At 40.5% G+C, this 11387-nt stretch overlaps 1 protein-coding gene across 1 annotated transcript in view; it reads right to left on the reverse strand.

The window, feature by feature from the left end:
* Nucleotides 1-6514, reverse strand: part of LOC132381739 (ryanodine receptor 1-like) — a 500293-nt gene extending 493779 nt beyond the window's left edge. Inside the window, exons 1-2 of the mRNA XM_059951310.1 lie at nt 6488-6514; nt 6024-6143 (exon numbers count right to left, since the gene is read on the reverse strand). Coding sequence (XP_059807293.1) covers nt 6024-6143; nt 6488-6514 — 147 coding nt within the window. The remainder of the gene's footprint in view (nt 1-6023; nt 6144-6487) is intronic.
* Nucleotides 6515-11387: the final 4873 nt, after the last annotated feature.

Below are 11387 nucleotides of genomic sequence, written 5' to 3' on the forward strand. Positions count from 1 at the left end.
TTAAGAAATAGGATACTGCCCTTTAAGCCAGTTCTGCTATTTCATCCTATGATTAAACCACTTTCCTGTTCAATCACTTAAACCACAAATCCCTCTAGCACAGCCATAGAGCTGAAGAACACTACAGCGCAGAAACAGGCCCTTTGGCCCATCTAGCCCATGCCGAACTATTAATCAGCCTTTTTCTGTTAATCTGCATCTGAATCATAGCCCTCCATACCCCTCCCATCCATGTACCCATCCAAATTTCTCTCAAATGTTGAAATTACATCCACATCCACCACTTCTGCTGGCAGCTCATTCCACACTTTCATCACCTTCTGAGTGATGAAATTCCCCCTCGTTCCCTTTAAACATTTCACCTTTAACCCTTAACCCACGACCTTTAGTTCTAGTCTCATCCAACCTCAGTGGAAAAAGCCAGCTTCATTCCACCCGATCTACAGCCCTCATAATAGTAATTCACTATTCACAGCGTTGAACATACATAATGATTAAGCATTCATAACTTTTGTGGTAGAGGATTTCAATGAATCTTCGCATAAAAAAGCTATTCCCCCAATTCCACGCTATTTCTTGGAGAAAGCAAATATGTCAACTGCTTCTTTGTTTCCATTGATGCTGCCTGCCCTGCTGAGTTCCTCCAGCATTTTGTGTGCGGTGCTCTGGTCATCTTAGTTATGTTACCATTATTGGATTTGACCTGCTTTTTGTTGGGCAATCTTCCAAAAAGTCAACAGTTACTGTGTAGCTGCTGTAAAAAGCTAATTTTTACATGGTATAATATACATTTATACCACGTATGCATGTATATGACAACAATTTACTGTAACTTCTCAGCCAATAAGCTAACATATCCCTACTTCACTCTACTGCTATAATTGGAATATGACACTTCAATTAAAATTAAGTGTGCAATATTAATTCTTCACTATAATAATTTTGACTGAGCACATTTCTGCATTCCATTATCAATGCAATTACAGGTATTTAATGAGATATTATAGCATGATAAAAATATATTACATCATTATAGCTTCCCGTTGTGATTCCCAACATTAATGAAAACATTGGCTAAGGGACTAGACATCTAAAGACCAGCTCTCCAGAATTACCTGTGCATTGAACCGAGCTGTTCTAGTACAATTATTGACTTTTTGAAAGATTGCCTACATACTTACAAGAGAGCAAAGTAAATCCAATAAAGGTGTTAGCTATTCAATTATTCCACTCTCAATGATTAGACTAATGGAAAATGCCATCGACAATAAAATCAGGTGGGCATGCAGTCATAGACTGCAACTCAGATATGGGAACTTTAGACCAACATATCCATCTTGTCCATCTGTATTAATCGGATTTGCCCTTTTCAATGCATCCCCTCAAGTAATTTATCCATCACTGGATGTCAAACTCACCAAACTATAGTTTCCTGGCTTGTCTTTGTTGCCCTTTTTAAATAAAGGTACAAGATTCTACTGATAAAGCAATTATCTCTGCAAGGACCTCCACAATTACTTTTCGAGCTTCCTAAAAGGTCCAAGGATGCGCTTGATCAAGTCCTGGGGATATGTTCAACTTAATAAATTTTAAGGGTACCGATACTCAATAGTTTGTACATGGTCCAAGACATCAGAACTCACTTCCCTCAATTCCTTAACATCCATGATAGTCTCCAGATTTAAAACTGATGAGAAGTACTTGAAAATTCTCATCCTATTCTTGTGGCTCAACATACATACGACTATGTTGATTTTCAAGGGAACCTATTCTCTCCCTAGCCACCACTTTACTCTTAAAATGCCCGTGAAATCTCTTGGGATTTGCCTTAACCTTGCCTATCAGATCTGTCTCATGCCCTCTTTTTGTTTCTTGATTTCCCTTTTGAGAGTAGTCCTACACCTAATTTACGCTTTGTTTTTCCTGACCGAAGCCTCAATACTTCTTGACAGCAAGGTTTCACTAAACATAACAGCATTACGCTTCATCTAACAGGAACATGCTACCCCTGGTCTGTAGTACTGCTCTGAGAAAACTCTTCCACTCACCAGTTTTGCTTCACCTACAAACAGACTCATCCATTTGACCTATGCAAGATCCTCTCTGTCTTCCAAAAGTGACTGTGCCCCAGTCCTTACCTTGCAGAGCAAAAATTGCAGAGGGTCCTCTAGGCAGGTACAGAGCATTATCACATCTTTGACTTACAAGGTGGCAAAAATTATTTGAAGTATCAGGAGGTAGATTATACACCACAAGATATTCGGCTTTTCTCCTGCCTTTCTGATCACAATAATTTATGCAGCTGCTCCAATTGAGATATTGGTCAATGGTGAACTCCCAGAGTACTGATACGGGTCACCATTGATCAAAACCTCAATTGGAACAGATGCAAAAATTGTTCTATAATAGTTTTATAAGATGAATATAATATTTTTTGTGGCGAAGAAGGCGTTCAACATGTAGACTTTCATCAGTCAGGGCACCGAGTACAAGAGTTAGGATGCTAGTTCTTGTACAAGATGTTGGTGAGGCCACACTTGGATTATTATGTAGTTTTAGGAGGGATGTCATTAAGCAAGAAAGAGTTCAAAGAAGATTTACGAGAAAATTATCAGGACTTGAGGGCCTGAGATAGCTCCAGTTGGGCAGGCTACGACTTTATTCCTTGGAGCATAGATTAAAGATAAAGATTAGCTTTATTTTCCATGTGTATCAAAATATACAGTGAAATGCTCTGAGGATGTGCTGGGAGCAGGTCACAAGTGTGCCATGTTTTTGTGCCAACATAGCATGCCCACAACTTACTAACCCCTACTAACCATATGACTTCGGAATAAAAAGAACCAAAAGTAGAAAGCATAGTTCTTAAGGTGCGAGAGGAAAGATTTGAAAAAGAATCATGGTGCAACTTCTTTATACAGAACCTGGTGCATATATGGAATGAGCTGGAGAGAAAGCAGTTGACACAGGTACAATAACAGGCATATGGATAGGAAAGGTTCAGAAACATGCAGTCAAACACGGACAGATGGACAGATAGCTTAAGTGGACGAGTTGAGTCAAGGAGCCTGCTTCCGTACTGTATTACTCTGAACTCCATAACAGCAACAACTCTCCCACAACACTCATTCTCAATCACGTTTTATTGTCTTAAAGAGCTCAACACTATCTAGGACAAAGAAGTACTCATTTCCTCCACCACTGATACAACAAGTGGGCTTGAATCATCGCGAGCACTCACTTGTTTGGCTGAGGTGGCATGAGGTTTAAAAAGAGCTCAGGGCCTTTCAGAACTTTGTAGTAGGCTTCAATCATAAATATCCATTAGGCACTTGGCAAAGACCAATAAAAAGAAGCAAGGTGTAACTAGAGTGGCCATTGTTGAAGTGTTAGAGTGGTCAGGCTTTGGCAGTAAGGCCAAGGTAGTTTTCTGGTAAGCTTTTATCTTCCTTTGTCTGTTAGTATATAGCTAGTGCGGTGAGAATGGGTGCAGAGTTAGTGGTACGTTCTTCATGTGAGGAGTGCGAAGTCTCTCTGATAACTACATCTGCTTGAAGTCCATCAATCTGCAGCTCCTTAGAGACTATACTCAGGACTTAGAGCTACAGCTCAATGACCTTCAGCTTATACGGGAGAATGACGAGGTGATAGATAGAAGATATAGGAAGGTATCACACCAAAGTTATAGGAGGCAGGTAGTCCTATGGCCATTCCGCTCAATAATATGCATACCACTTTGGATACTGTTGGTGGGGTAGGGGCGATGGTGGAATGACCTACAAGGGAACTGGAGTGATAAGGCTGAGGATGGGGTAATTAGTAGTGAGCTTGCGAAGAACAGGCAGATGGTAAGGCAAGATTGCAGTGAGTGGGTTGATTTGAAGCGTAACATGGGGGCAAAATTGAAAAAGGAATTGTATATAGGACAGATGGTGATATATTTGAATGTATACAGTATATGGAATAAGGAAGATGATCTTGTAGTGCAGTTAGAGGTTGGCAGGACTAACATTGTGGGCTTCACTATATTGTGGCTGAAAGAAAATCATAGTTGGGAGCTTGACATTTAAGGATACGTATTGTTTCGAAAAGATACACATAGTCAAAGGGAGTCTCTGCTCGTAAAAAGTGATATCAAATCCTTAGAAAGAGGTGACATGCTGTAGGATCGGAAGATGTAAGATCCTTGTTGGTAGAATTAAGAAACCTCAAGGGTAAAAGGACCCTTCTGGGAGTTAAGTAAGTACAGGCCTTTGAACAGAAGTCAGGATGTGTAGTACAAATTACAATTGGAAATAGAAAAGGCATATAATAAGGAAATTACAAAGGGATGAGAGTGGAACTGGCCAAAGTTGATTGGAAGGGGACAGTAGCAGTGAACTTGGCAGAACAGCAATGGCCAGAGTTTCTGGGAGCAATCTGGTAGGTGCAGGATAGATGCCTCCCAAAGAAGAAGTAGTATTCTAATGGAAGAATGGGGCAACCGTGGCTGACAAGGGAAGTCAAAGTCAGAATAAAAGTAAAAGAGCAAATATAGTAAAAATTAGTGGGAAATTTCAAATATCACTCCACTCTTTAAGAAGTGAGGGAAACTTTGGGCCAGTTAGCCTGACTTCAGTGGTTGAGAAGATGTTGGAGCCCGTATTAAAGATGAAGTTTCAGGGTACTTGGAGGCTCATGAAAAAGTAGATCAAAGACAATAGGCTGCTAAAAAAAAAAACAGCCTATGGTATTACAAGAAAGATAATAACTTAGATACAAGATTGGTTGACCGGCATGTGGAAAAGAATGGGAATAAAAGGGGCTTTTCTGGTTGGCTACCGGTGACCAGTGATGTTTTGCAGGGGTTGATATTGGAACCTCTTCTTTTCACGGTATATGTCAATGATTTCAATGAAGGAATTGATGGCTTTGTGGCTGATGCACCATCAATAACTCTCGGAGACGGGAGGCAAAAGATAGGCTTTTATTAGCTGCAAACGTGACCACGATATCTTGGAGACTGAGGGAGGAACAGTGCCTCCAATCGCCTTTATACAGGGGCCTGTGGGAGGAGCCACAGGAGCCGTTAGCAGAGGGGCATGTCCAGACAGGTATACACATAGTTTACCACAGTGGCCAAGCCTGTGAATGATACAAAGATGGCTGGAAAATGGGCTGAAAAATGGCAGATGTAATTTAACGCAGTATGAAGTGTTGCACCTTGAAAGGTCCAGTCGATGTAGGCCTTACACAATGAATGGTAGGACAGAGAGGAGTGCAGTCAAACAAAAGCATATTGGAATCCAGGTCAATAATTCATTGAAAGTGGCAGCAAAGGGAGACAGGGTCATAAAGAAAGCTTTTGACACATTGGCCTTCATAAATCAAAGTACTGAGTACAGAGAAAATTTGCAAGGATGTTGCCAGGACTGGAGGCCCCGAATTATAAGAAAACATTGAATAGATTAGGACTTCATTCTTTGGACCATTTTTAGACTGAGTGGAGATTTGACAGAAGTATATAAAATTATGAGGGGTATAGATAGGGTAGATGCAAGCAGGCTTTTTCCACTAGGGTTGGGTGAGACTACAACTAGAGGTCATGGGTTAAGGGTGAAAGGTGAAATGTTTAAGTGCAAAATGAGGGAAAACATCTTCACTCAGAGGGTCGTAAGAGTGAGCTGCCAGTGGTGAACATGAGCTTGATTTCAATGTTTAACAGAAGTTTGGATCAGTACATGGATGAAAGGTTTATGAAGGGCTGTGGTCCAGGTACAGGTCAATTGGAGTAGGCAGTTTAAATGGTTCAGCACATACTAGATGGGCCAAAAGGCCCATTTCTGTGTTGTACTTTTCCATGACACTATGATTCTAGAACTCAGAATAGTATGATTTGATAAATTCATTAATGCAAAGGTAAAGTATCAGGATAAAGTAGCTGAACAATAAAAATCTCCTCAAAACACACATTAACTACTCTGTTATAGGCATGCTCAATACTGGAGAAAATTTCGGGTCAAGAATTACATAAAGTAAAATACCTTCGCATTTGATGTTGCTTCAAGGAAACAGAGTCGATTTCCAAATCCTTCAGCAGCAAGGCAGAGCTTAATTTGTGATTTGACAATGGTTGTGGTACATTGAAGAACTACCTCATCATCCTATCAAAGAAAAAAGAGAATGTTGTATTAAAAAAAATCTATAAGCAATTTATCATACTGTCGTAGCAAATCAGCAATATTTGTCACAAATCTGAGAGGGTGGAGCTTAGGAGGGTGATGGCACCTAACAGAAACTCCTTTGCTTGTATCTTCTGAAACAACTTTATTTATATCTTTAATATCTCTATTTTTCCCTTTCAGGGTTCTTTTGAAGACCCTGACCTGGAGTTATACGCTGACTTCAGTTCTTTGTAGGAATGGGACCCGCTCTCGGGGTCTCACAACTGGCTGCTTTTCGGTAAACTAAGGATGCGGCCTAGAAGACTAGTGCGACTTCAGGGTACCGGATTTTCGTGGCTCTGAAGCTGCATGGATTCGAGGTCAGTGCCGCTGCTTGGTGCACCATGGGAGACGGAAAATCGTAGGCAGCGACCTGGCTGCTGACAGTATGCCCAGAGACCAGAGTTCTTTGGGCACAGAGCTTGGAAAAAGCAGTGCAACAGATTTTTAACATGGTAAATCAGTGAGTTATTTGTTATGTCTCCCCCTCACTGTCAAATGGGGACATCTCTTTTTCCTTATTAGGGAAAGAGAGAGTCTGTGGTATGTCAAATTACCAGGTGAATGAGTAGTCTTTGGGGTACTGCAAGTCTGTGTCATTATTGATGCTTTGTTGCATACTTGAGTGCTCGGTGGGGGAACTGGGGGGGGGGGTTCTAACATATAACTGTCATTCATTCTTTGGGGAACTCCTCTGTTTTCATGGATGTTTGCAAAGAGAAAGAATTTCAGGATCTATATTGTATACATTTCTCTGACATTAAATGTACCTATTGAAACCTATTGAAGTTGTCAAACATGCTCTAGAACTGAAAAACCTGCAAAAGGGGAGAATACAGCCCAATTCATCACAGGAAAAGCCCTCCCCATTATTGAGCATATCCACAAAAAGTGCTGCCACAAGAAAGCATCATTATGGACCCCCACCATCCAGGCCAAGCTCTCTTCTCACTACCACCATCAGGAAGAAGATATAGGAACCTTAGGTCACATACTGCCAGGTTCTGGAGTAGTTATTACCCTTCAACCATCAGGCTCAGAATCAGATTTAATATCACCGGAAGTGTGTAGCTCTTCCATTATTATGGTTTACTTTACACTTCATCAGAAGGACTGCGGTGGTTCAAGAAGGCACCTTGTGGGCAATCGAGGATATTAACAAACTCTGGTTTTGCTAGCAACACCCAGGTTTTAAACTAATTAGAAGTTTATTCTTAAGAAGTTGATCAATAACTGAAAGTACTGTTATTACTCAGTGATAAATTCACCTATCCTTTATCATATTCATCCAAAAATATATTTTTTTTTTATCTCTGCTGAAGGCTAATATACCTGACCAGCACTTATTGCACACCCCACTTTGCTGAGGGAGCAATGTTGATACCAAGACCCATTGTTAACTTGATATTTATATCATTAATTATCTACCTTTGAACCTCCAATTGTTTTCCAAATTATCACTTTTTTTAAAAAAAGAAACAGAATTGTATCTGTATGTGCAGATATCAGAGCAAGCATGTCCTAACAGAAAGAAATTTTAATTTCTCAGCCTTACATCCATGCATCTTCATGTGATCCTCACAGAGCAAGACAAATTTGGGAATTTGGGTGACACAAAGTCACCAAAATCAGGTTTAATATCGACATATGCCGTGGAGTTTGTTAACTTAGCAGCACCAGTAAACTGCATGGTATTATGGAAAAAAATAAGTAGATAAATTACAATAAGCATATATATGTACATTAGATAGTTAAATTTAAAATAGTGCAAAAACAGAAATAATATGTTAAAAAAGTGAGGTAGTGTTCATGGGTTCAAAGTCCATTTAGGAATCAGATGGCAGTGAGGACTAGAGAAAGTTGAGAAGGACCACAATGAATTATATGAAATATAATGGACCCTGCTTTTCTCCAGAACCATAGGGAATAGGTTTGGTAAGGGGAGGGAAATTTAAAGAGGTCCTGAAGATCTTTTCTCACCCAGGTGTTCAACATCTGAAATGAATTGTCAGAAAGGGTAGTGGGGGGAGATACACTCACATAATGCTAACTAAATTTGCCAACAGCGCTACATTGATTGGGCTAATCTCAAACAATAACGAGGTGCCCTACAGGGAAGAAATCATCTCTCTGACACAGTGGTGTCAAGAAAACACCCTCTCCCTCAATGTTGCAAAAACAAAGGAGCTGGTTGTGAATTACAGGAGAAATGGAGATGGGGTAACCCCTATTGACATCAATGGATCTGGGGTTGAGAGGGTGAACAGCTTTAAGTTCTTCGGCATCCACATCACCGAGGACCTCACGTGGTCTCTATATACCAGCTGTGTGGTGAAAAAGGCACAACAGTGCCTCTTTCACCTCAGATAGTTGAGGAAGTTTGGTATTGGCACCCAAATCCTAAGAAATTTCTACAGGGGCACAATTGAGAGCATCTTGACTGGCTGCATCACTGCCTGGTATGGGAACTGTACCTACCTTAATCGCAGGACTCTGCAGAGAGTGGTGTGGACAGCCTAGCGTATCTGTAGTTGTGAACTTCCCATGATTCAGGACATTTGTAAAGAAAGGTATGAACAAAGGGCCCGAAGGATCAATGAAGATCTGAGTCACCCCAACCACAATCTATTCCAGCTGCTACCATCCGGGAAACGGTACCGCAGCATAAAAGCCAGGACAAACAGGCTCTGGGACAGCTTCTTCCACCAGGCCATCAGACTGATGAACTCATGCTGATTTGAGTGTATTTCTATGTTATATTCTCTATTTATTATTATAAATTACTGTGAGTACACTTAGATGGAGATGTAACGTAAAGATTTTTACTCCTCATGTATGTGAAGGATATGAGAAATAAAGTCAATTCAATAATGTAAATATATAGATGAGTATTTGAAAACACCATGGCATCAAAGGCTCAGAATGTTAGAAATGGGATTAGCGTAGAGAGGAACTGAATGGACATTGGAAACCAAGTGAGCAGAAGGGCCAAATTCTATATTGTATGATGCAATGTTTTTTGACATGATTCAATTCCAACTGGACAATGCTTGTGAGGACTGCATTGCTTAAAGGCAAGCCGCTGAGCAGTTCACACGTCAACAAGTGGAAATCATCTCAGTTAAGCTTCTTTAAAGTTATCTGTTTTCACTGGTCTCCATTGGCTTCCCACCACATGGTAACAACCCACACCCACTAACCTGTAGCTTCTGCACACTCGTCAATTTGCCAAACCAGTGCTTTCCTTCCAGAACACAGACAGCACAGCTCCTTCCGCCCACGATGTTGTGCCAACTTTTTAACCTAATCCAAGATCAATTTAACTTCCCTCCCACATAGCCTTACAATTATATTTTCATGTACCTAGGAGTCTTTTAAATGATCATAATACATTTGTCTCTTCTACCACCCCGGCAGTGCATTTCATGCACTTGTCAGTATCTGCGTGATTAAACCTCTGACTTCCACTCCATAATTCCCTCCCATCATCTTAAAATTATGTCCTCTCATATTAGCCACTGCTGCCCTGGGAAAAAGGCATTTGTTGTCCATTCCATCTATGCTTTTTATCATCTTATACACCTCTATCAAGTCACATCTCACCCTCTTTCATTTCAAAAAGAAAATCCCTAACCTACTCTACCTTTCCTCATAAGACATGCTCTCTAATCCAGACAGCATCTTGGTAAATCTCCTATGCACCCTCTCTAAAGTTTCCACATCCTTCTTATAATAAGGCGACTTGAACTGAACACAAGTGTGGTATTATCAGTTTTATAAAGTTTCAACATTACCTCACAACTCACAATGACCAAAACACCACATTTCTTTTTAACCACCCTATTATCTTTGAGGGACCCGTGGATGAGGACCTCAACATCCCTCTATTGCTTAACACTGCTAAAAATCCTACCGTGTACTCTTGAAAGTTTGACCTTCCAGAATGAATCTCTTCACACTTTTACGGTTTGAAATCCATTTGCTACCCTCTCAGTCCATCTCCGCATCCTATCAATGTCCTGTTGTAGCCTTTTACACTATCTACAACACCATCTGCAAACTTACTAACGTACACTTCCACTTCCTTAACTAACATATTTATAAAAAACACAAAGAGCAGGGTTTATAAAACAGACCCCTGAGGAACATCACCAGTCGCAGACCTCCAAGCAGAATACACTCCATCTACAACCCCCCTCTGCCTTCTATGTGCAAGCAAATTCTGAATCCATACAGCCAAAGGGATAACATGTGCCATCTTCTGTCTTCTGGTGCAATTCCTCTGGCCTGTGAAAACACAAAGATCATTGCCAAAGGAGCAGCAATCTCTTCTCTCATCTCCCGTAGTAATCTGGGGTAGATCTCATCAGTCCCAGATCCTAGTGCTTTTCAAAATTTCCAGCACATCCTCTTTCTTAACGGTAACTTGTTCTAACATATTAGCCTATAGTCTTAAGATCCCTTTCACCGGTGAATACTGAAGAAAAATATTCATTAAGGGCATCCCCTAACATCTTGGATTCCAGGCATATTTCCTCTCTTATCCCTACCCTTGGTCCTACCCTCACCCAAGTCATCCTTCTGATTTTCACATACAGGTATGTCTAAAATGCCTTGGGCTTTTTCTTAATCTTACTCACCAATGCCTTCTCATATCCCCTTCTAGTTCTCCTAAGACCCTTCTTAAGATCATTCCTGGCTACTTTAAAACTCTGAAGAGTCCTGTTTGATTCTTGCTTTCTACACTTCAAGTATGCTTCCTTCTTCTTGAATAGATGTCCCACTTCTCATAGTTAATACACCTCAAAATTTCAAAGTAGATGTATTATCAAAGTATATTCATTTTCTAGTGCACACACTTAATGACCATAACAGAATCAAAGATGAAAAACCACACCAACAGGGAGGACAGCTGGTGGGCAAAAGACAAAAAACTGTGCAAATACAAAAGGAAAAAAAAACCCAACAACAATAATAATAAATTAATCAGCAATAAATATTGACAATATGAGATGAAGATTTCTTGAGAGTGAGTCCATATGTAATGGGAGCAGTTCAGTGATGGGTCAACTGAAGCTCGACCATAAGACACAGGAGCAGAATTAGGCCATTTGGCCCATCGAGTCTGCTCCATCATTTCATCATGGCTGATCCATTTTATCCTCCTAGCCCCAGTCTCCTGCC

Source organism: Hypanus sabinus, chromosome 26 (assembly GCF_030144855.1).
Source record: "Hypanus sabinus isolate sHypSab1 chromosome 26, sHypSab1.hap1, whole genome shotgun sequence".
Taxonomy (NCBI): Eukaryota; Metazoa; Chordata; class Chondrichthyes; order Myliobatiformes; family Dasyatidae; genus Hypanus; species Hypanus sabinus.